This window comes from Ammospiza caudacuta, chromosome 2 (assembly GCF_027887145.1).
Source record: "Ammospiza caudacuta isolate bAmmCau1 chromosome 2, bAmmCau1.pri, whole genome shotgun sequence".
Classification (NCBI taxonomy): domain Eukaryota; kingdom Metazoa; phylum Chordata; class Aves; order Passeriformes; family Passerellidae; genus Ammospiza; species Ammospiza caudacuta.
In genome coordinates this window covers 37,574,031-37,600,503 of record NC_080594.1, presented here as the reverse complement: position 1 = coordinate 37,600,503, position 26,473 = coordinate 37,574,031, and the positions used below count along the sequence as shown (strand labels likewise).

At 39.7% G+C, this 26,473-nt stretch overlaps 1 protein-coding gene across 4 annotated transcripts in view; it reads right to left on the bottom strand.

Annotated features, from left to right (window-relative positions):
- Positions 1-18,433, bottom strand: part of PICALM (phosphatidylinositol binding clathrin assembly protein) — a 65,734-nt gene extending 47,301 nt beyond the window's left edge. For 3 of the 4 annotated variants that reach the window (XM_058800665.1, XM_058800667.1, XM_058800666.1), the window contains exon 1: positions 18,158-18,433. In XM_058800665.1, coding sequence (XP_058656648.1) covers positions 18,158-18,287 — 130 coding nt within the window. In that variant the 5' untranslated portion in view covers positions 18,288-18,433. The remainder of the gene's footprint in view (positions 1-18,157) is intronic. The other variant, XM_058800668.1, reaches the window with a different exon arrangement.
- Between the last annotated feature and the right edge of the window lie 8,040 nt (positions 18,434-26,473).

The window sequence follows — 26,473 nt, the reverse complement described above, 5'->3', positions numbered from 1 at the left end:
CTGACATTTTAAAAGTAGATAACTTAATGGAAGCATATGGTAATTTTCTAAATGATTTCCCACTTCTTCCACAGGTGATGTCCTTATTTAAATATGGGAAATAGGATTTGAATGTTCCTGGAGGTAAAGAACTACTTTCATTAGAGAACCAAGCAATTTGTCAAAAATAATACTCAGAATAATTCTGACCATTAATGCAAAGTGGTAAAATTGTAGTTTTTAAATAATACATTTGTAACCAAAAATTAGGCTTGTGCAAAAACGAGGATACCCCAAATGACATACTGGAGTGATCAAATGAAACACAGTGATAGTAAATTTCATTCTGAGCCACTCACTAAAGGACATTTAATCTGTTGAATTTAATCTGAAGAATATTATATAGCAAGTATGTCTTTGAAAACTGAGTGAATACTTCAGTATTTTCCTAATTAACAGAAAATACCTATGTTTGCAGTTTAAAACAAAATATGCCATAAACACTATTGGTTTTAAATTTAGGTTTATCTTCTGAATAAACCCATTTGTACCAAACCACTTTACTAGAAGTAGTTTACTACATCAGATTGTCCCATGGCTTCACCAAAGTCCCCTTGAGAAAATGGACAAGGACCACACATTTTTAAATTAACAATAAAAATTCTCACTGAGAAATTTTTCTCTGCATATATAAAGCATCTTAACAGCTACATGCACTGACTCAGGAAACAATTTCTGGAAGAGTTAAAGAAATCTGAGAAGTCTCATTCTATTCTGAGCTTTCCATGTTTAAAAAGAACGATGATTTAATCTAATTTATATTAGATAAGCAGGAAAAAAATGCAGAAAGATTTATTATAATATTGAATAACTTGCTCTATAACCACAGGTTTATATTTTCATTTAATCAAGCTACATCTTGCCTTTTTCTTCCAACTCAAATGAGACTATCATGTTTTCTTTCCTACTTAAAACCACTGTTTCTAATTGGAATTCTTACAAATTACTTTAAATCTCTATCAGTAACCCTGTGAACTCAGCATTACTGCCTCAGTTATCTTTAAATAAATTTTTCTCATATGGCAACACTTCGAGCAACTTACTACTTCTGTTTGAGAACTGCAAAAACTAATTAATATACTTCCTGCAAAAAAGAGAGTAAAAATTTGTTCACTTGAACAAGTGGTTTCAATGAAGAATTCTCTGAAAAACATTAGTAGTGTCTACCAAAACTCTTCAACAAACAAAGCATTGGTAAAAGAAACAGCAAAAGAAGTTAAAAATAAGGGAAGAACAATTAAAACCATTATATACACAATTTTCCTTTTTCTTTATCTCAGTTCCTAAATACTGGAAGGTACAACATTAGCACTTCATTTAATATTCATAATGATTATTCCAACTTCTCCAGTTACAAATATTGTGGAAAATACAAGTGTGGCTATGTTACCTTTGGAGAATTGATTTCTCAAGACAGACTTTAGCATCACTTTCATCTAAACTTGCCAAATACTCCCATCACATTTTAAAGACTAACATGAAAATACTGTGAAATATTGCCTCAACAGCTCCAGCCACAGACTGTAAATATAACATTCTCATTTCAAATACATTCAAGCTGAACACAATCATAGCTTAGCTCACCTAGATCTTCATCCAAGTTTAACATATGGCAGAAGTTCATTATTTTAGACCAACACAAATGCATAAGATACATAACTCACAGGATATGTTTTCATGGTAACTCATGACAAATCTGGGTGGTCCCATTCCTGTCTCTACCTGCAAACATTGACACACTTCCACTGATGACATGCTTATGTCATGTCAGCCTAGTGTGCTTCTCTGAACCATCCTAACTTCTCAGAATAGGAAAATAAAACCCCACAAAAGCCCCTGACCTCAGTGGTGTTGGATGGGATAATGGGGATGACACATGAGGTGACACAATACAGCACAGTTTTTTCATTATCCTACCAGCTAAAAAACCGCTCACAAAAGACCAAAACAGGTGAAAGCCATAACAAGAAAAGGAGATGATGACATGCAAAGGTAAGAAGAAAGAGGAAAAGGGCAAGTAGACAAGTCCTTCCACTTTTGGCACCAGTGAGTGACTGCTACCCAACCACGCCACTACAGTCATCCTCTGTCCTTCCAAGATGTCTGCCTTGGCCTTCAGTGGTTACTCTACATGTCTACAGTTCCAAGTTTTCTGACATTAATAGTCCAAAGTCTGATGTTCTGGTGCAGATTAAAAAATAAATTCCCCTTGTGCTTCTCACTGAAGACTGAGTATCCATACTCCCCATAATAAACTTTACCATAATGAAAAAACTACTATTTTCTTTCTTAATAAATAACTTTCTTTCAATGTTTCCTAACTTTTCAACCTTAATTCATCTGACCACCTCAATTTTCTACAGTTTCGCTGATTTATACATATAAATACACACATACATACATATATATGAATGTATATATTTATTTTTATATATAGTTAAATATAGTGTCCCAGCTGGATAATGGAAATTACTTCCTTCTACAGACACATGGAAGAATGCCCATCTTTCCTACATTCTCATGTTGGTGGTTTATAATGAAAATCAAGTGAGCCAGACCTTCTTGCACAGTTCCTGCATGTTCAGATAATCCTTCTAGACTAAACCTTCCTGACACGTTTAGACCTCTGCAAGCATTCATAGAGCACGACACCAATTTATCAGTGTAACTTCATCTTCTAATCTTGGCCTGAAGAGCAGCTGCACACATTCCCAGGACAGTGTAATTCTCTGTTGATACACAATGTGTACCAACATACAGTTACTAACAAAAAACATCATTAGAACTACATATGGACATATTCTCCACTTTAAGTATTCTCCAGTTGTGGGCAAAGTGATGTAAGCACTCTGTACTAAAGCAGCACTCTCTGGGTCCACTAAGTTTGAAAATCAATGAAAAAACACACTAAAACCCATGGCTATTACCTGTACCTATCAGTTGTTACAACAGGAGAGAACTATCTTCGTTAAAATCTTAAAACACTGAGCAATACAAAAGTATCTAAAATTTATTAGTTACCTTTCTAAGGATTAATTTCCCAGCTGCCACCCACTTTTAAGACTAAATTCTTCCTCAAAACAGAACAAATCAACAATTGTTTCAGCTCCCTAATACTAAGAAATATGCAAGACATACCAAAGCTACTGAATACTTTTGCTCTACGTTCAATTCCTACATACCCTTTAAAAGCATTTATCATGAAATCTAGTTCAAAATAATTATAATCTCCCACACGTACACTAACACATTATTCCCACTGAAAAGTATCTGTAAACTTAGAGCCTTGATCCTATCTTTACAAACATGCTTAATAACAAGCCTGTGAATCATATTCTAAAGATGATTCTTGATTAAAAGATGAAAAATGTCTCTATCTACCAGCCAACTAAAATGGCAATTCTTGCATAAGCTGTATATTCAATTTGAATATTTAACCCACTGGCCTAATTAAACCAGGGAAAAATCAATATTCTTTTTCACTAATCACATGCTAATTTCAATGCATTCATGAATAAAATTATGAACAGTTCTTTGTTCAAGATTGTCAGTATTTCCAGAGTGCATGGCTGCAAACACTTGAGGATGCACCCATTTCAGGTTCTGATAAGCAAGAAAGCAGGTACGTACCCTAAGGGTTCTATACGAGCACTGCTGTTTAAGAACACATTAGGACAGGTGGTTGGACAGGCTTTGATTTTGAATGACAGCCATTGGTTTGATATTGAAATCAAACAATAATATCTAATATATTAGTACCTAATATTAAATTACTATATTAAATATGAGAATAATTTATAATAATACTTAAGCATCCAATGTAATATTTATAGTGTGAATGGTCACACATAGCGGGTGAATGGAAGCACGATGAATGACATTAGGTGGAACATTTCAACTTTGAGGAAGACTAATTACTTTGAAAATTGCATAGCTTTAACAATGCTTTTATATCCTACCAAAAACATGTAGGTATTTCAAGCAGCCTGCATATATGTGAGTTTATGCTATGATTTCACCTTAAGATGCATAGAAAAGGCACATAACATGGTTCATAGATAGCTGAGAGATCAGTATGTGATGCCAGATACTGACCCTCAGGTCTCTGCATCACCACGTACACACGGAATGTTACCACACTGTTCTCTGTCCCTGGCAAGAATAGTGCCCAAGCCATCTGCCTTTGCATACAGTAAAGTTTTGGTTATAGTATGTACTTATAGCCCTCTCTTTCTGCTCCAAAGAACCTGTAAATGTTCTATAGCTATTGCACCTCCATACAATAAAAAACAAGTTGTGCTAACAGACATGCTTTTAAAACAAGGCCTGTGAAACACAGGTACACACTGCTGTTGTACTGCCAATAGCACGTAACCAATCCTTGCAGATTGCTCTGGATAATCCCTGGATGCAGGCATAGCACCAACAAATGCCTTACCTGGCAGCTTGCTAGCAGTGCTACAGTGACATTACCATAGCCCAGTCCACAGGAACAGGGAAACCATTTTGTTAATAGCAGACATCACTGAACAAAAAATCCTCAATGAGCAGAACTCTACAGTAGTTCTGCAGCAAGGCAACTTCCATCTTTGCAAGAAGGTAAGCCTTTAACCTAACTAGGGTTCACTTCAGTATCTGACCCTCCTCAATCCTGCAAGAAACTCCTAATCCCAACTTTAGCTCACCTGGTTATATGGCGTTCTGATTATATCTGTTAAAAAATATACTCAAAGACTGTCAAAGTATCTATCACAAAACCATAGAATGGTCTATGTTGGAAAGGACCCTTAAGATCATCTATTCCCAACACCCCCACCACAGCAAGGATGTCACTCATGATCAGGCTGCTGAAAGATCCATTGAATCTGGCCTTGAACACTTGAAGGGATGGGACATCTAGAACTTCTCTGGACAATGTGTTCCAGTGCTCCACCAGCCTCCAAGTAAGAAGTTCTCCCTCTGTCAGTTTAAAGCCATTTCCCCTTGTCCTGTCATTATCGACCCATATGAAAAGTCCCCCTCCCTCCAGCTACTGGAAGGCTGCAGAGAGGTCTCCCCAAAGCCTTCTTGTATCCATACTGAACAACTCCAGCTCTCTCAGCCCGTGCCAATTTCCATCATCTGTGACTTCCTTAATCCTGCGTTACCGAGGAGCAAACAGAAAAAGCCAGACTTCGTGCACAGCCCGTTTTGGCAGTAAACACTTCCAGCACACTTTCTGAATCTAAATATGTGTATCTTCTAAATACAGAGTATCCACACAAGGGCAACTTCGGTGTTCCTTAGGATGTTTACCATCCACACCCCTTTATTCTAAAGACACACCAGAAAGCAATGTTGTAGTAGTGATGCACCCTCACAGTAGAGCACAGTGAAACTGAAACCAGTGAGTGTTAACACCAACCTGACCTTCTGCCACCACATCCCACTGAACAGATCCTCAAGCCAAAGAAATCCAAAGACCTTTGTTACTTTGGAATTAGTCACACACATGTAATTCACATCCTTTTCTCTCTGAACAGCAGTGCACCATCTTTAATTACACAGTTTAATGGACAAAACCAAAGATAAGAGAAACCAAAGCCATCTGACCTATGGTTTTCCTACTTCAATACTTGTCTCATTACAGTAGCTCAAAGGTCTTACTCCAGCAAAGTTGTTTGGAATATGTGCCATTCTCTCCCATTTTAAACCAAGATTTTGAAAATTAGATTTCCTTCTGGACAAAATCTAACTCTGAGCATGAATAGCACATTTTTCCCTGCATGCCTTTGGGAGCTGTCAGGAAGCATGTATTTAAGTTGAAGGAGTTATGCCTCTGTATTTGCCTTCCTCCGTCAGTGCTGAAACTGCCAGTGAAGATGTGTGTATCTGATGCACAGTAGGACACATTTCTTGGTAGATATCACCCTCTACAGCTTCTGGTTAACTAGTGGAAAAAACTGGGCTGCCTGGTTAACCACTGGAAAACCCAACCAAAACCTAAACTTGTAAATGTGTGGAAATAGGTTTCCTTTTGTCAAGAGTCCATGCTAAATACAAAACAGTTGTACTGTTGAGGGAGTCTAAAGGTGTGTCAGCACCTACTACAGGTTCTTTTGCCCCTGTAGTATACAGGTTAAAAACCCACATTCCACATTTTATTGCTTCTCATGTATTTACACAGATTTTTTAAAATTAGTCTGATAAAAAAAAATAAATGGGAAATTCTTGCATCCAAGACCAAAATGGTTTAAGCCATATTCTAAAATGGTTTGATTATTACATCATGTTCTTCCAACATCACAGAGATGCAAAAATTACTCATTTGGATTAGTTTTAATATAGTAGGCATCAAAAGCCCAATATATAAAATTACTGCATAAGGTACTTTTCTAGTATAAAATAAATAGAAGTCCAAATTACTTAGATTTTTAAAATTAGTACTATTTATTACAAAACAGTACAAATGCTTTTCCTTATAAATAGCACAATGCCCAGCTACTGGAGAAAACCTCCTCAGATGACAGCTTTAAAACAGATTTTTACTATGAATAAACTTCACACACATCATACCACAATCCAACTATGCAGCATTTCCTATTTTGTATGGATAATCTATGTGTGTCTCTCAGGAAATACATACAGCAGGGTCCTGTCAGATAATCACTTACTCTTTTAGCTGAGTGAACAGAGCTTAACAGGTCTCAATGTAGCTCTGATTTAAAGGCTTATAAACAATGACCTAAGCATACCAACAAAAGTGGAAAAACTTGAAAAGAGGGGAAAATAAGGCAAAGACAATTGAATCATGGGGCTAATAAGTGACAAACAAAACACAGATTTCATGAAGAAGGTTTGCTGAGGAATACTTTTTTATTGAAGTTTCTATAGAAGTAGCTGGTCAAGCTCAAAACAGTAACCCTCAACATTATAAACAATTGCCTTAAGTGCACTTTTTTTGCACTTGCTGCAAAAATGTCCTTACCAAATTTCAGTTAACAGACCAAGGAGGAAATCAGTTTAGATTATTTGCCTATTATATCAACTAATGAATTTTCTTAAAGAAAAAAAATAAACTCCTGACAAAGTATCTGAATTTTTGAATGATGAAAGCAGCAAATTCTCAAACTTCAAATACTTATCATTCAGTGAAAATCAAACATCATCCTTCTCCTACAAAGTGACTGGCAGAAAATCACACACAGGCCAGCACAGGTTTACACAGTTGGGTACTTGAGCTGGTATCTCAGAGATCAAATAGGCTAAATGCTGAACTCCCTGGTGTTATATGAAAATAGTTTTGCACAATGTGGCTGAGTTTTATCTTTCTCTATACTAAAAAAAAAAAAAAAAACCAAACAACTCTGCACATCAGACATTTTTACACAACTTCTGTCTAATTCCTAAGCGAGACTAATCTTAATTTTTCCCATTAAGATAGGAAAAAGAAGCATGACAAAAACCAAGAAACTACTCCTTCCTTGTCAACCTATTTGGTGACATGGAAAATCCTGGTCATTTTGGTTAAAAAAGTGTCACTACTTTAAAAACTACCATTTTTGAAGTAACAAGGAAAGTTCATGATACATGGATTTAGAGCATTTCTGCAGTCACTTCAATACAAGCTCCATCAATTCCATACAATCTACTTCACGTTTTGCACTTAAAAGTAGGTGAACTCATTAAAGGAGATCTTTTACTGGCAGCCACTTTCATACTTTTTCTTTTGACCAAAACCAGATCAGATTTTGACATGAACTGTTAGAAAACTGGATGAAGCAGAGCACAAGAGCTAAAAAAAAAACAAAAAACCAAAAAACCAAAACTAACAACCAAAACCAACCTCTCTACCTATAAAAACAGAGGTATCACCACAAAATTGTTTCAACTGACACTCCTCTACTGTGACTGTGAAACTCTTCCACGAAGGGAGGCAGCCAAGCAAAAGTACAGCTAAATTCTTCCATCCTATTAATAGAAATGTTGGAAATGCCTGCCTAATTTAGCTTTTACTTCCTTTTTCAATTTAGACTAACATCTCCCATGAGATATTTGGAGCTCTGTGACCAAACAAGACTCACCCTGGCTCGTCCCAAGCACATCTTCAATGCACATTTGAATAGCACTCTTTTTCAAGGGCACAACAAAACCATCCCTTACAGAGCACGTCCAAGCTGCTCACAGAAAATATTTTAGAACACTCTGTGATAAGAAGTTAGGATGGTGCAGGAACAAACTTCATTTAACATGCAGAGCAAAAAGGAAGCTGAGTTTTTCCAAGACCATACACTAAGCTTTACCGATTCTCAGTAGATAAAGCAGAGGATATTACCAAGGGGAACACATCCTCCTTACAGCAACACTGTTTTGTCTGAGTTTCATAAATCCAAATCAGTTCTTTCCCTCATGCCTCACTTTTAGAGACTGTTCCTGAGCCCTTCATTAGTGACCATGGGGTCATGAAATTTCATGAAGTTTCAGAGCCAATACAGAGTTTCAAACTTTTAGTCTGAAACTGGATGGGTAAGGGACACTGTATACAGAAAGAGCTCCTCAGTATCCACAGCTTTCAGCTGGGAACTTCTCTGTTTACCATGAACAAAGACATGTCCCTATCACAAACAGCCTCTAAGATAAACTAAAGCCAAGAGAAGTAGTAAATAACATCTGTCTTTTGGTTTTCAGTAAAAGGAAATAAACCTTCAGCCAGATTCTATCCTTAAAATTAAACTGTTTCATAAGAAAAGTTCAAAAAAGAAAATAATTAGTTATTCCATTTACTTCAAAGTAAGGTTGTTCATTGGTTAAACCCTCAGAGAGCTAAACTGAATATGGAACTCTGGTAAAACTATGTGTTAAGACATCTTGTGTCAGCCCTAGTATATACCAAGAGACTGACCACATTCCTGTCTACAAAGACTCCTCATTAACAGTTTAAAATAAAGACAAAAGCATCTCCTCCAACTCACTGTATTTCACTTACAGATCATTAAATATGAAGAAAGTCTCCTCATAAACTATGTGTCAACAAAAAGCAAAAATCCCCAGCAAAACAAGAGAGAAAATCAGACCCTAGAAATGCATGAGCTTTAAACACATAACAATGAAATTCCAAGCATATTCAATTCAAATCCATAACAATGAAAACCCAAATTTCACAAGTTACACTAACTGTGTTTCTCCCTAGTATTTGAGAACTAACACAAAAACTTCTGTGGATTTCCATCCGCTTACACACCAAATTCAGCACTGAAACAAGCTTCATATGTTCCAGATTTTTAATGCAAAGCAACCTGCTTGGAAATTGACTTATGTTACATTTAATGGGCTTAAATGAAGCTACATAGCAGCAAGGCATTTCAACTGAACAGGTCAGGAAAAAAGCTCGGGCTAGCTCCTTATTAACTATCAAGAACCTAAAAATAAAAGTCTGTATCCAAACAACCATTTTTCCTCAAAGCCCAACAAATAGTGTACTAGTCCTTGTGTATCAAACAGCTTATAGCTAAGAATTGTGCATCCTGAGCTTTTCCATTCATTTGCTAATCAAATGTGACAACTTACTAAGCATGAAATATCCTTATTAGAAATAACTACAGTCCACAAATGCAGAGGTGTTCATATGTGGGTTCATTTTTTTCTTTTTTTCCTATGATTAAAATCCACTTCACATGTATTTTTGATACTCTAAATCTTATTCTGCAGTGCTGCACTGTAACACTCCTGACTGAAATGCAAACACACTAGGGAGAAATAATCCCTAATAAATTTAAGACTTGAGGTTATTAATATATCATAGAAAAACTGATTTAAAGGATAATAAATCCAAATTCAGTCATTTCAACAAAAACCAGCTGATCCGATCATGGCTATATCAATGAAAGCTAAGGGACATGGACGTTCAGAGAATGAATTCAAAACTGAAATCTACCTAAAGATTCCAGTATCATTCTAAACAGTAAAGAAACTTCACTTCAAGAGAATAAAAGAACACAAGGATATTGTTCAAAAACACATTTTTCTTTTTTATCTGCAACTAGGATTTGAACTAGTTATGGTTCATGATGAATAAAAAGTAATTGCAAGTAAAATACCTGAAGTTCAGCCCTAAAACTTACAAACTGACTTAACTGCTTACATAAACATTAAACTCAAGTGCCCCTTGTGAGACAGAAGAATGAAAGCATTTTATGAGTAAGCAAGACTTGATGAAATCAGCCTCACATCAACCCAGAAATGAAGAATTGCTTTGGGAACTACAACTGCATGAGGCTGCAATACATAATCAAGTAAATACTCCCAACAAACTGATTTTAAAATGAAAGTTAGTTTTAATCTCTCCATAACAGTATACATCCCGAATTACGAACACCAGTGGCTTCTGGCAAATAGAAAAGGGGACAGAATTAAACATGATGAAATAACACCACCATCACAACCGTTTGAACAAGGTTTTACACTTCACATAAAAAAATAAGGTCAGATCCAGAATACAGAGTTGCTGATCAGAAAAATTCATGATGTTTGAAATAGGCTGCAATGATGGCTGAAACTACTATGATAATACTGGGCAGAAAAAGAAGGAAAGAGGATAAAGCAAATTGAAGTGTGATCCATTTTCAATTAAATATTGACCCACTGCTCAGCAAGAGTGGAGGTAGCAGCTAAATAAACCCAGAGCAACTGCAGGCAAATGCAGTGAAATGGTGATACAACTTCTGAACATATGGGAAGAAGTGGGGAAGAGAGGGACGTGCTACATAACACAACCAAACCCAAGACAAAAAGCACACACTTGAACTGCAAAAGAGGGGCACAGAAACACTTCAGGTCACTTACAGATCAGCACCCACCCCAGAAAAGCACAAACACACCCAACAGCAAAGCAAGCTACAGCAGCCCTTAAGGGCACCAAGGAGCATGAGGACACCAATGTCCACCTTTGGACAGCCAAGACATTCAACCGTCTCACCTGGCAGAGTAACACATCACAAACAACCAGAGCTGCTCTGAGTGGATTTACTGCCAGGTGAAGGTAAATATTTCTTTTTAAAATTAAAAATAAGTATTTAAAACATGCTTAATTCTGCCTTTAGCTTTGTAGCCTGAGTTTAATTTAAAACTTTGCATGTTACACACTTGGAGTTAAAAATCAAGTTGACTGTAGCAACTTTAGAAACTTATGCTGTGCAGATGCATACAAGTGGGTTGGTTTGGTTTTGTTGGGCTTATTTTTCTTTTTTTTGGAGCAAAAGTAATTAAGGAATTATATAAACCTCATTATCACCTTTTTGTAAATGGATAAAATAATGTACTTTTTTACAAGTTGTTAACGTGGACAATTTGTTTACATACTAATTGTTTAACTAGGACACAGTGTTATTAAGTATGCACAATTTATGCTTTAAATTTTATTAAATTATCGATTCAAAAAATCAAGAAAGGTTACAAACAATACAGGCACCTTGTTGATGTCATAACACACAGCCAGCAACTGGAATAGCTGAGCTACTGCAAGCACCATATTTAGAGTAAATATGTGAAATGCCAGAGCAGTTTCAACCCATGCAAACTTCTCACTTCCCACATCAGCAAAAGAATCACTCCTGCTAGAATGGCACCGCTGCTGGAGCATATGAATGTTGTGACTGAAGGCCTGCTGGCTTAGGAGGAAGCAATAAAGGACAGCAAGTAAAGATTTCAAAAGTGTCTTTTCAGGAGAAAAGGCAAAAAGGAGTTGATGAAGAGAATTAACATCAGTATGAATGAAAGTGCACAGGAAATCTCAGAATGAGTATAATCCCCACTTTTGGAGATTTTTAAATTTATTTTAGGTTTAGACTACTTATGACTACTTATGTCATGACCTGCATAAAAGTCTCAAGATTTCCCTTTATGCCACCACTGTCCACTCCAGTAATGCTGTATGCTTCATTCTGTGAATTAACATGCCCAAGTCAAATTTTGATGTAGGTCTCATTCATTTTCACCCTCTCTTCTGAGGAAAAACTTATAAAAGCCTAATTTACCCTTGTATACTATTGCAAATTATCCAGATAAGCATTACTTTAATAAAGCTCCTTTAGCAAAATAGCACAGGAGATTTTTAGTCACAATCAGAAAATCCAGTGTATTTGCTAAATCTGTATGAAATGCTTAACTTCATTAAGTTATTCTCACACAGTTAAATACAGCTTAGTCCCCTAATTTCTAAATTCCCAATACCCGATTTGTGACATATTACTCATAACTCGGATTTATCCTCAGTAGATTTGAGACAACCACACCTCAGCACTGAATTTACTAACATTAAGTTTAGAAACTACCAGTTAATTGATAAAGCTCTGATATAAACTAGGGGTAAAATACAAAGTAGAACAATATTTCTCCTTCAAGTTTTGAAGGATACAATTACTTTGAATTTACTAAGAATTCATAATCTGCCCACTCATGATCATACTTCACAATGGAGAAAACGGCCAGAAGAGCAAGGAAAACACCAAGCCAAATAATTTTATAGCAACAAAAGCTTCTTTTCACTTGATTGCATTCTTTTTTGTTAGTTACTTGTTGGTTACTTTTAATCAGCTGCAGATACAATCAGTAATAAAATCTCTCTCATACCCAAGGCTTTGCAAGATAACATTAAACTCCAAATTGCAGCTACTCCCAGAGTTAAGACTTTGACCCGCAGGAAATCTAAATGGCTAAATTCTCATAGGCATGAATAAAAAGTTTGCAGCAGAAGAGTTTGCTAAAATACTCAAAAGGACACATACTTGAGATTATTGCTTTAGACTTGTATTGCAAACTACTTGAAAATATTAAATTACTGCCCCAGTAGAAGGCTTTGAGACTTTATACACAAGTCATTTACAATTCTTACCTGATTTCTACTATCATGGTTGAGAAAGAGCTACTTCAGTACACAGAGAAGTGGACATAGCCTACCAGCAGTAAAGCTACTATGTGCTATTTTTAAAGGATTAATTGATGTGTGAGATGCTTTGAGTGAAAATGTTTTAACAGCAGTGAAAATTTTCAATTGAAGAAAGCTGTTTAATAAATTAAGCTTTCAAATACAAAAGGTGTCTCGTCTCCAGAAATAATGTTGCATTTTCCAGAGGGAGTGAGACACCAGTAATGTTTTTTAAGTGAACTTTCCCAGAATTCCACCATCATCAACAAATCATGTACTTTACATAAGGCACCAAATGCAAAAGTCAGGAAGCCTTAAATTCCACATTGGATAAGTAATCTCTTGTATTATTATGCAAACTACCATTATTTTGTGAGACAAGCCATCAGGGACAACTTAAAATTTTCACATCTACAAATCAAAAAGTGATTTTAGGATTAGGAACTGAAGACTGAAATAGATCATTAGGTCACAGGCTGAACGGCAAAGAATGTTTCTCCCAAGTGTCCCTTTTAGAAAATACAAGATATGACAGCACGATTAAAAAAATAATTAAGAAAAATCTCAGCTAGGGCTATACCCAAAGTTACATGAGACCTGAATGCTCACTGCTACTGGGAAACAATGGTGGTGGTATGAAGAGTCACAGGAAGCTGATTGCAGGTGTCCTACAGCTTCTCCTCCTTAGCTCCTGCCTCTTACCTCATCTGAAGCAGAATACTGCTTCAGGCTAAGCAAAATAAAACAACAGCTGCACAACTACACAGCTATTCTTTCTGCAAATGAGCAGCTGTAGGAGAAAATTGTCCCTCTGGCAGCCAGGAGGAGCATGATAGTTCTCATACTCTACTAAAAGGCACGAACAAATATTCCAAAGGAATTCCAGTAAAAAGTAAGAAAGTTGGCTAAAGAAAGAAACTATGAAGGAATCACAGAAAAAACTCAGAAAGAAAACTGAATACTTCAGAAGAAAGTTGTAATAATGCAATTATCTGTATTCGGAATAATTACAGTTACAAAGAACATTTCTAAGCAAAAATAAAAATGGACTGCCTCCAGAAATTTAAGTCAATTACAAAAAGGAAACAGAACTGCAAGAAACCTCAGGTGATTCTGCCAAAACCAGAGACAAAATATGAGTTAGTTGAAGCACTTAAATACCATAAAAGGAATGTGGATAATCTGTGTCTACTGTAGAACACAGTAGTACCCACAGAACTAGGAGTTAATTCACCTCATCACCCAGGTACACTTTAGCATAAAAAGGCAAGTGAACCCTTACAACGCTGGCTTTCCCAGCTTCCCTACAAATCTCTTGGGTGATCCAGCAAAAAGCAATGATCTTTGTTCCTCAGCTCTCCAAGTTACCCTTTTTGTACCATCTTAGTTTGAAATAGAAGCTGTCCCCAGCACAGACATGAAGCAAGAGTTTCTCACCTGGCTTTTCTCTATCCCAGAGGCAGCTTCCAGACAAAACCAAAGCAGCTGACATTAGTGATTTAGGAATTAAGTTCCCAACAAGTTCCTTCGAGTTTACTCTGCCTTACACAGCTTCTCATAGACATCTACTCAATACAGGGCAGGGTTCTGGTTTACTGCCTTCCTTAAAAATATGTGTTTTCTTTCACAATAAGAAATCAAGGAAATTACACTCTGGCTTAATTATAGAGATATTTCCTGTTAAGAATGGGTAATTACAGCATCACAGCTTCCTTCCAAGTCATCCTTCCACATTCTCATTTAAAGAGGGCTACTCCATTAGCTACAAGCAGATAGGGTTACGATGCACACTCATTCAAGAGGCCAACCCTAAACGAGTATCACAACAAAGCTGTTTAAATACACTCCACAACACACACATGTACACAAACATTGTTATGATACTGAGCTATCCCTGCTACAGCAGCTTCACTGAACCAAGCCAGTGAAATTTACTAGGCATTAACTTCAGATATTCCTAATATTAATTATCCACCACACATACAAACACACCTCCCTCTCTGAGAATCACATAAAGAAAGAGTGAAAACTGGCAACAAGTTTCCCAGCACCATTTATATTGTAACAACCCAAAGCACTTGTTCTTAGCATCACTATCCAACACTCAACGTGGAGACAAAAAAGCTACCTAGAAAGAAAGGGTTGTACCAATCTGTGTGTGCAAGTTAAACCCACAAACCAGTTTAGAGCTCCCACTGCTCAGATAGGTGTAAAAATGGGGACAAAGTCCTTGTGAAACTAGGTTTTCCCTAAAAGAAATTGATGAACTATGTTTTGAGGGTTCCAAGGCCATTAAACCTGATTTCTGTAAAACAAGTAATCCATCACAACAAGCACAGCATTCAGAACAGCAAACAGAATCCTTAACCCAGCTCTAAGCTCTAAGGCTGGACCTTCAAAACAGAAGAATAAAACAGTATCATGGATTCAAGTATACAGCCTCAAGATGATGTTACTACCTATCACAAGCCATGTCCACTTGTAAATTAGAAGTTTTTCTCCCTCAAACCAAATAACTAAGCTTTGTAATGGGAGAGAAAGCATTCTTTGAAACATACTACATTTTAACCACCATGAGCTAAGGAAAAAATTCCTTTTTAACTTCCTTGATAAAGATAACTATCACTCAGGAAAATAGAGGTAACCCAGGATGGAGAGCACGTCAGTTTTTAAACTCCACACACTGTCAGAAGCAAGATAAATAAGAATAGGAATAATTAAGTTCATGAGCATCTATGTTGGACTTTCCCCCATTTTAATGAGTTAACATGAGGCTGAGCTAGTTAAATCTGTTTGTGACAGCTCCAGCTTAATGAAGAAAGCATTTCAGTAACAGGACAGTCAGAAATCTTGAGATCTGTACAAGAAATACAGAAGCAAGAATGTATGTCATGGCCACAGAACATGCTGCAAGACTAACACTTCATTACAGGACAGTACAGGAAAACTCAACTCATCTGCTCACCAGGACACAACCTCTAGTAAGCTTTACCTCTATTATCATAATAAGCAATAATCAGAAAAATATTAGGGCAGCATGCTGCCTATGAAGACAGGTATATCAATTGTCATTTACAAAGAGATGTCAGTTCATAGGCCTTACCATGTTAAACTGTTTGTTGTAAAAGGAAGATATGTACAAATTGTTCAGAAGTGGGGCTTGAGTCACAGCTTGTGTAAAAAATATTTATTTTAAAGTATACAACCATAAAGGGTATGAACAAAGAAAAAGTTCAAAATACAAGACCATGTGTCATTTCCTGATGCCAGGAACTGAGACTTCTAATAAATATATTAGGGTACAAAACATCTAGCCATGATATATTTTAACCACTAAAAAGATTATTAAAAACCCAAGTTTTCCCTGCTTTGATAAAAATTCTCAGAGAGGCAGAAACTAAAACTCCTGACAGTCTAGAGTAGAAAAAGGAAACACAGAATTGGTCTTCTCATCCAGCAACTAGCAGACAGCTTTCTAAGGAAGTCCAGGCAACCTTCTGAAGCAGCACTCTGGAGGTCTCCATTAGGCTGTTGCCTAGCAGCCCTATCCAGAACATCACCCTTTTACACACACACACCCCCCCACCTGAAGAGCAGTTCTCTGGCCAGCTTCATATTCTTTTCAACACAGTTTATACCACAAAATAATTCAGCTCCTAAATGCCTCATTACTGAAACCCTACTTTTAGCACAATTACAGGCTAAGCCTGACAAAGTTTGTTTTCCAGCAAGCCTCACTGCTGCTGTGTGAAATCCAGTAACATCACCATTTCATACATATGCCATATGACAAGGGGTTCTCTCTACCTGCCAATAAGTTACTCAAAGCCCAAAGAGTTCCTCAGTGTTCTGACACCCTCAGCTAACCAAATACAACAAGACCACTCAGTTACTGTATCTTCAACCAAAAGATAACTACATGAGGGCATACCAAAAAGAGTCAGAGGCAGCTGTTCTGGGACTACCCTAAAAATTAATCACATTGCTCTCAGGTACTTGCAGAACAAGAATTCCTTAAACCTTTAATATGCACACGTTTTAGTGGAAAGAAGAAAGAACTACAGAACTACAGTACAATTAATCCTACTACTATCATCTGGTGTTCTCATTTGGATACAGAGCAATTCAGAAGGCACAAACTCGAGACTCATGAAGACTCAACCTTCTCCTGCAGACGTGGGTGGGAGGAAGGGAGAAAGCACACATAGAGAAGGCACAGACACACAAATCTCTCCAGTATCTTTTATTATATATTTGGAAAAGTGAAAGGGGTGGGGGGGCGGCTGTCCTTAAAAGGCCTAGAATAAACAGATGCAAGACAATAAGATATTCAGACCAAGAACTTCCTCGGTCCTGTGACCTTACAGCTTAGTGGAGAAACGCTAATGTGAACTTTGGTGTTCATCATTCTCCTCATAATCACTTGTACGGATCATAGTTGATAGAAAACCTTTCAAGCCTTCCCACCTTTGATCTGTTCTTAAGAGAAGCTGAAAAATGGCCAGAACCTGCATGGTATGTTAAGACCAGGTACCAAAGTTCTAAAGAAGTCCTCTTAGATACATCTTTCCAAGTGAATGAGACAGAGCAGAAAGAAGACTAAGAACATCCTCACTGAGAGAGATCTGCCCCTCAAACAGACGTTTCATACATTTTCCTACATGGAAGATTTACATGACTGTTAAAGAAGGAATTTTTTTTTCCCCTGGTAGATTACCTGGAAAATAATTAAGATAACTGATGAGCTATTCCTTCCTGAAACTCCTGCACCTCCTCTAGAGAATGGGGGAGCGCTGCCCTAGCACGACGCAAATGAGATCAATTAGTAAGGAAATTACAGCCCATTCCTCTGCCTGGCCTCCGTGGTTCTCTCTCTCCCTAAGAAAGGGGTACGGAGCAGGTCCTGTCCTTCAGCAGCTCACATTGTCCAGGGCCCTGTGCATAAGGAAGACTGGCAAGGCCCTTTTTGGAGAGCAGATACACTGAACAGCCTCTCCCAGGCTCTCCATCGCCACGTCCCCGACCCTACGCCCCCGCCCTCGGGCTGTGCCCGACGCTGAAAGCCCGGGCTCCCCGCCGGAGGAGGCTTCCCGTCCCCACGAGGCCGGTGGGATGGGCGGCAGCCCCGCAGCGGGACCCCGGCACAGGCCGGGCAATCCCGCTCCCCGGCGGGACGCTCGGGGAGATCCCTGGGCCGCCGTCCCTGCCGGTACTCACAGTCCAGGTGCTTCTTCTTGGGGCCCATCACCTCGTGGGTCGTGGCCTTGCACACGGTTTTCGAGACGGCCGAGCCGGTCACGCTGTGCTGCGCCGCCGTGATGCGGTCGGTGAGGCTTTGGCCGGACATGGCGGGTTCGCTGGCGGCGCTGGAACCGAGCGCGGCTCCGCTCCCTCCTCAGGGGCCGGGACGGGAGGAGTCGCCGGGGGGATGGAGCTGCGCGGGCTCCTCACCCCGCCGTGCCGCAGGCGGCCCCCGCTCCGCCCTCAGGGACGGACCTGTCACCCGAGCAGGGACCCCTCCTCCTCCTCCTCCTCCTCCTCCCGCCCCCCTCCCCCGGCCGCCGTCCCCTCCCCCTGCGCGCCCGCCCGGCCGGGGACAGGGACACGCACTGGGCGCCGCAGGAAAATGGCGGCGGCCGAGCTCCTCCTCGGGCCTTGCCGGGCCTCTCCCGCGTCACGTGACCGCCCGGCGCCCCGCCCGCGTGACACGCACCGCCCCCCTCAGCGCGGCGGGCGCGGCCGGGGCGGGAGCCGGAGCCGCTCCTCGGGCCGGGAGCGCTTCTCCCGGGATCCCCGAGTCCGGGGCACCCTCCCCTGTCCCCGACTGCCCTTCCCCTTGGGGAGCCTCCCGTTCCTATGGGCACGCTCCCCTCGGGAGATTCGGTGAGCCCCTGTTCGGGTTCAGCGCCGGGTAAAGTCTCCGTGGAGCGAGTGGGGGGTGTCTCCGCCCCTGAAGGAAGTAATTTTGTGTTTCTCAGCCTGCAAAGTTTTTTGGAAGCTCCTTTGGTATCACCTTAGGCTAGGGAAAGCTCAAAGGGAAAAAAATCTGTTCTTAGGCAGCGAAGGGTTCGGAGCCGGCTGGTTGCTGCGATCGGGCTTCTCTTCGGAGTTACTTTTACTTGAAAGCTGGCCAAAAATGTCTCGAATGTGCATCACGGCTAGCATAAAAACACTGGTGGTTTTCAGGTCTTTCATGTTTAGCCTCCCACCGTTCTGCTAGTCAGCTAATGCTTCTTGGACCTATGCGGCAGCTCTGTCCTTGTCAGCCTGGGATTTTGTACGAAGTTACTCGGTTTCTGTTCATAAAAATCATAAAAATCAGAAAAAGGTGCCTTCTCCCAGCCTGGTACCTACAGCTGTAACCCTGGCTACGTGTGACAGACAGTGACAGCCAGTGACAGGCAGTGGGGAGCGGCTCCTGGGCGCCCTCAGCTCCCAGCGCCCCTTGCCCAAGAGCCGCCCCAGGCTCCCGCTCCCTGCAGCTTCCATTGCTCCTTGCAACACTGCTCCTCTCCTCCTCCCCGAACACACAGCAGTGAATAACACGGCAAAACCACAGGCTTCCAGCAGACAAAGTTCTTCCTCTCCCAGAAGTGCCTCCTGAGCAGCTGTTTTGTAAGTGTCCCCCATCCATGAAGCCACTGAAATATTTATTGGGCAACTTAAAGAGAAGCAGTGTACAAATGATACTCAGCTCTGTCTGCTTGACAGGATGTGTAAGTAGCATTATCTGTTTATAATGCGTGAAAGCTGAACCTAAATAATGCTATTTATGTGTGTGTGTGTGTCAGGAAGGCTAGCAACATGTAGAACTTGCTTTCTTCATAATGCCAAACTCTTTGAGGATACTGCTGTATTTGTATTTCTTAGCTCCTCCTGAACTACTTTAGGACTCCCAAATATCCAGGCTGGGGAAGTAAATCACTGATGTATACAGCAGCAGACTCTGGCATAAGACAGCTTTAGCATAAAGCTTCACTTTGGAAGCACAGGGGCTGCTATAGGCTAGTGATACAGCAACACACATTGGTATTTTTTATGCTAACTTCAACTAGGACCTGGATTTCAACACCCCATTTCAAGCTGCTATTTGGAGAAACTCCATGGAATTTGCCTGAGTAAATTAGGCTCCATCAGTTCTTCTTAGATGATGCCTGTCACTTTCTCCAGGAGCAGTGAAACTGTCCAAACAGAGGAAGCTTGTGACTCTAGGAGTTACTGAGACCAGATTTGGACAAAATATCTCATTCCTAAGGGAACAGAAAGTGACCTCGATCTTAGAAGTCCAAAACTAAAAATAAATTTTCCCTTTTTTACATCTCTTCTTGTTCACAGAAAGCTCACAGTTTTACTCCACAGTTAAAAAATCTGCTTTTAATGCTTGTTCATAAGCAGAAATGGATGAGAGAACTGATGGCAAAATGTATTTTGATAATTATTTGTTGCTTTTTAATTGCTTGGGAGGCACTTGATGCCATTACAGCAAGAAGCTTGAAGCACTATGATAGATAATATCTGAGCACCTCCCAAAGATTTGGAAATTGAAATCAAAATATTATCTCTTTTCCTTTCCAACCTGGAGAAAACAAGATTGATTAGCTTGTAACTCATTTGTTTTTGTTTGTGTGCCTGGATGTGCTTGAAAATGAAAGGAGGAAGGAGTACATATCTGAAGAGAAACTACTCCAGAGATAGGAGTCCTATATTTAGTGAAGCAGCAAACCTAAACAACATTCTTTTCTCTTGTGAAAAGTTCTTCCAGGATCTGGATCTAGCTCTTGTGAAAGTGCTGTATCATACATTCATAAGCTCCCCAAAATTGACAGTATTTAGCTGGTATTCAGCTATCCTGGAAGGACAAACAAGCTAACAGATCTTTTTCTTCCCATGTGTATTGTATAGTACTGAAAACCTAACCTCAGCATGACCTCTGCAATTTATTATGTGTATCATTTTCTTGCAACAATGTCATTTCCACTCAGTGAGGTGCCTGTCACACTGACATGTCTGCAGTCCACCAGGGTGATTTGGTGTTCCCAGTGCTGCTGGCATCCATGCTCTTCCTCATTGCTTCATGGAATCAGTATTAGGAGAGCCATGGGTTGGGGGCACTATGAATTAGCTTCAGATCTCAGCCAGGTGTTTTGGCTGAATTTCAGGTCTATTAGAAATCAGCCCATCTGTGCCACAAAACTAGAGAGGAACAAAGCTGAGCATATGCTGATAAACCATTGCAGGCTCATTACCAAGGATTTGAGGCCATATCTGCTAACAGCAACAAAAAAAAATCCTATCAGCCATAATTTGGGAAGCTAAGGGGTCTAGTGAAGAGAAGTTGAAAAGAGAGAATGAGTTTGAAATAGGACTGGGTACTGGAACAACTGAAGGGAAATGGTAAGAGTGATGGGGCAAGGAAGGAATGGGGAGGAAAAGCAAGGGCGGCAAAGCCACCTGTGTAAGGTTGGGAAATGCCCTATCAGTGTTGTATAAATGATTTGGAAATAAGTTTCAATCCAAATGTTTCCCATGACCCATTTAAAGGATCACTGCAGTTTCATTTGCTCTTAAGGGTTATAGTATTTTCCCCAGCTTTTCAGGGAAGGTGTTTTTGATGTTAGCTCCAGGAATTAAGCATCTGAGTAGACATAAGATGTAGAATAGACTGGAAGAAATAGAAAACACCAGCTTCCCAAATGTAGCTCTCTATGACATTTGTCCATGTCTGTGGCCACTATATGGTCCCATTTCTTGTGCACCTCTGGCAACAGAGAACTCCAGAGTGGCTGCTCAGCTAGAACCAGGCCACTCACTGACCATATGCAGAGATCTACAGTTAGTGATGCATTTTTGAGTAGACTAATTAGTAGAACTGTGCCAGTTTAACTCCAGTGTATTAATTTCAAAACCATGTTCAAGCAGTTTGGCAAAGATTTACCCAATGTTGTTTTTCCATGACAATAGCAAGAATTCAATATAATTTGCATCACCATAGAAACTTAACAAATAATTTTATGGACAATGATAAACTTTTTCCAGCAATGCTTCTAAGAAGATAAGTAAATTAAACTGGAACAAAGAAAAATTATGGTTAAAATAATGCTTGTTAGTGGCACAATGAAATGAAGTAGTCCAGGAGTATGGTTCTTGTTAACTCATTCATGCTGCCAACAAGAGCAGAAGGCAACAGAGGTAGGCAAGGTGGCCACATTGCTTGGCTAGGAGGGAAGGAGGCAACAGGATCATTTATCACTGCAATCTGGAATATTTCAAAATAGTAATGAAACACAGTGGAGTTAGGATACTTTTTAAAGTGATATACCTCTTCACTACTCCAAATGTCCACAGGTTTTCCTTTTGCTTCACTTGTATTCAGTTTCTGGTCCTTCATGCTTTTAGTACTCAGCTCCTTCCTTTCATAATGATCATTACTTCATGTTAATTCCTGTTTCAAATACATCACCCTTATCCACCCAAATACCCACCCTGAGTCTATCCAGAATTTTCCTGCTGAAAGTGACATTGAGCTCTTGCTCTGCATTTCTCTCATATCACCTGTGTTTCTTCAAGCTCCACACTGTCCTCACTACTATTCCAAATCGATCAATCCTCAAATCTATTCCAACTCACTCCTTGCAAAGACAACTTCCTCAAGTCTGTAGTGAATCAGAGATCTCTTTCACAATTCTCTTCCCTCTTTTTGGAAATAGTGACAACTTTCATGTTTCTTTTGTTCCTTTTAAATTTCCTCTTTTGTGCCTCTCTCTGTAAGGCAAATATCCAACTTCCTTCCTCATCTGAGCTCTGCAGCTTGTGGCACCTTCTCACGCAGCTCCAGTTATCTAGTAGTTGATGTCCCTTGCAGTGCTGTTCCCTGAAAAGAGGCTGACTTTGTCAATAAAGAAAGCAGCTGTCCAAAAGCTAATGTGATTTTGACATGATAAAAGCATGTAGGAAGGGACAAAAGTGAGTCAATACCATTGCACAGGAGGGTAGCAATCAGAACTAATTTTTTTCACTTAGGAGCAGGACATCTGTGTAGGAGCTCCCAGGCCTCATGAGAGTATCTAAGTAGAGGCCAACAACAAATATGATGCTTCTGAATCCTCTTGTGTGTTCTAACACCTTTCTCTTCTTGTCCTGACATGAAACTTGCACACTGCAAGATTGATTGTGTCATTCATGCTGCGAGCAGGATTCCTACCTGGCTGACAAATGCACATAGTAAATGTCTTTGAGTGTGAGAGAGAAAGGAAACAAGCTCCCTTACATTTTGTTCACACTTCCCAGAGGATGTGTCAAACACTGACACCTCTGAAGAGCAAGAGGCTTTCTGTCCTCTGCACCTGCCACGCATTGCCCATCAGCAAACATTCCTAATGCACTCCTGCTGCTCTCTTTCCTGCTGTGGTTTTTCACACATCATTTCTTGGCAGTGGGCACTCTCACAGTAACTCAGATGCTGAACAAGGAAAATCAAACCTTACAGCACAGCCTCACCAGCATGGTAAGTGCCCCTATACACTTCCCCAACATTTCTGTAGACCATCTATCATACAGGGAAAAAAAAAATGGCCCCATCCCTGCTAGTGACACTTGTCCTATCCCTTCTTCCTAATTTGATGTTGAAAACCTAGGGCCTTGCTGCCAAATGCTTCTCCCCATCCTTGCAGGCTGGCAGTGTTTGGGAGACTTGGCAGGAGAGAGCATTTGATAAGAATCCTTCTCTGGGAACCTCTGAGAGGGCACTGGCATTCATTTCACTTCCTTGCCAGTTCACAAACACCAAGCCAGCAGGGCAAGTACAGGAGGAACTGCATTCCTTTTGGGCTCCTGTAACTCGGAAGCAGCCCCTATCATTTCCTTCAGTCACCTTTGAGCCAAAAGCAAGCAGAACACACTCCAGCCCCAAAGGAATATTTTTAAGTAAAGATATAAGCAAAAAAGCAGGCAGGGTATCAATGGAACAGCCACTGCTGCCAAGCTAAAATTGGTACTCATTCTCACACTCTTGCACACATATATGTGCAGCAGAGCTTAATCAATTCACTCATTAATGTTGAGGATCATGTGCTCGTGCTCTGTGTCTGGGAAAGCTTTACACCCACATGAATTTTGATGTGGAGCTGAAACAAAAATGTGGATGCTGGCAATGCGAGCTATAGAGAGTAAATAGCTGGGGCCTGCCAATGCTGACTTGAATGGGGCTTCTTACCCAGAAGAAAACCTACATGTGAAAAGTATTCTCATTATCAGGTCTGTGCAGTAAAAGTGAATCCTGGTTTTCTTCCTCAAGCAAATCAATCCTTTTATGCCAATGAGCTGGCTTCAAGCCCTGTATGGGTCGGTTCCACTCTCTGGTCTTCATGTGAGATCTGAGTCTTGCCCACTGAAATGAGTCAGGCTATCGGTGTTTGGCTCTGTGCTTCAGGGGTCAGTGACTGCATTTACACATGGGCAAGACTTCATGCTGATTAAATCAAACTACTGCACTGAAAAGAACATTAACTAAATGCCTCCTAACATTCTGATGGTGTATAAGCTATTCTATATCTTAAAATCCATAGAGGATTTGTCCTAATTCATTCCAGTAAACACAAGTACATAAATGAAAGTGCTTTCTGTTTAGTAAATTAGAGGAAATGCATGAAAAAAAAAGTTAATGGCAATTTAAAATTGCTTTCTTTTTCAAGATCCGAGAAGCAAAGAATTGTGAGTAATATCGGAATGAATGTTCTCACATTCTCTGTCACCCTGTGTTTCCTAGATTTATTTCTTAGAACTCAAAAAGCAATACTTTCTTAGTAGTAGTGGCACAGCAGGCTTGTCTTGATAATGTGCTTCAGCCACAAGCCTTGTCTAGAAGTGATTGAATAATATGTTTTGCTTGTCTTCTCTACTGAAACCAGGGACAGATGCAGGCCAGATGTTAATATCAGGGACACAGCACTCTGTTTACAATTCTGTGTTGGGCACTCACCTTTCTGACAGCTCAATGGCCTTGAGGAGATCCCACAGTGGAGGGCCAAATGCAGGAGAATGCAAAATCACAGTCCTGACTCAGGCTGTGCTGTCTCTACAGCTCCCCACTGCTTGTGGCTAGTGTTGAGGTGCCAGAGAGCGGATGAGATGATATCCCCTCTGGGAACAAGGGAGTTGCTAGCACTACTCCAGTGGAGTGGGAGAGGGGCTACAAGAAGGGTAAAATTTCCTTGGTAACCTCCCAATAAATCCGTATCAGTTTAAAGCTACAAGTGAATCTGGCAACAAACTTCTATGACTTCAGATCATAAGTCACCCACTGTGTTGAAAGCTGTTTGATGTGGATCTCTCCCCTGGCAACTGGCTGCAGGCCAACAAACTCAGTTTCTATGGATCACAAAATCACCACAGTTTTTACTCGTCACTTTTTTTCTGAAGGCAGGAATAAAGGGTAGTAGAGGATCTGTGGTTTTGGTGCATCCACCTTCCCAGTTCGTCTCTTTGTGCCACTTCCATGTGCTTTCAGTAATCAGTTAAGCATGCCTTTGCCTTTCATACAGCATCCCTTTTCAATGGAAATCCAGACATGTTGGCAGTGCTTGCTACCAGAGGAGTAAAGAAGGAGTAACGATCCAAAAGAAATTACTACAGTCTCTCAAATTGCACTGGGATATTCTCAAGTCAAACAGCAGCCCTGAATTTGTTGGTGTTCACTTCTAATATTCTTCAAGAGAGCCTGTGCATTGCTGAAGACTTTGTGCATTGCAATAGCAGATGAAACCTAGGAAGAACTACAAAACCAAGATGCTGATGATTCTGGGCACCTGTGTTTTTTAACCCTCACAACCAAAAAAATCAGTGAATGATAAAGAGCAAAAATGGATAGCACATGCATTGAACTTATTCAGATTAAATAACACAGTTGGAGGAAAGGGGAGAAGATGAGTAGTTTGTGCGACATCATGTTGACCCGAAAGATCAGATGCCTAAAAGAATATTTTACTAAAAACAGTTGTACAGAAAAGAGTAATGTGGGCAGGTAAAACTGCAAATCAGATACTTTGGAGGTCCAAATTTCATCACATGGCAGTATACTTTCAGATGCTATATTCTGTTCCTATTGAATCTATGGCAAAATGCTTGCTGACTTCAAACAGAATAAGTTTTGTCCCTCTAAGCTATGAGTATGGCCAGCAATACTAATGCAGAATAGAAATAAATTGTGTAGGTGAAGAGTAGGGAGTTGGTGCTGGAAATTTAGTGCATGCCTAATCTTAATCCTTTTATTTTGCAATAAACTAAACCCTTTTACTCTTAGAACATTATATCAACCATTGCTTTTTTTGGTCCACAATATTTTACAGTCCATTGGCTGAAGTGATTATTGCTAATAAGCTTTATTTGGTAAATAATTTTTTAAATAGCTAACCCATGTTTTCAAAATCATTAGAAACATTCTTTTCAAACCAGAACTTTTTGATATTGCAGCCAGTTTTGCTCAAGACAGATCTTTGAACCTTTTCATTTGTATTCTCTTTCTTTTTACCTCCTCCT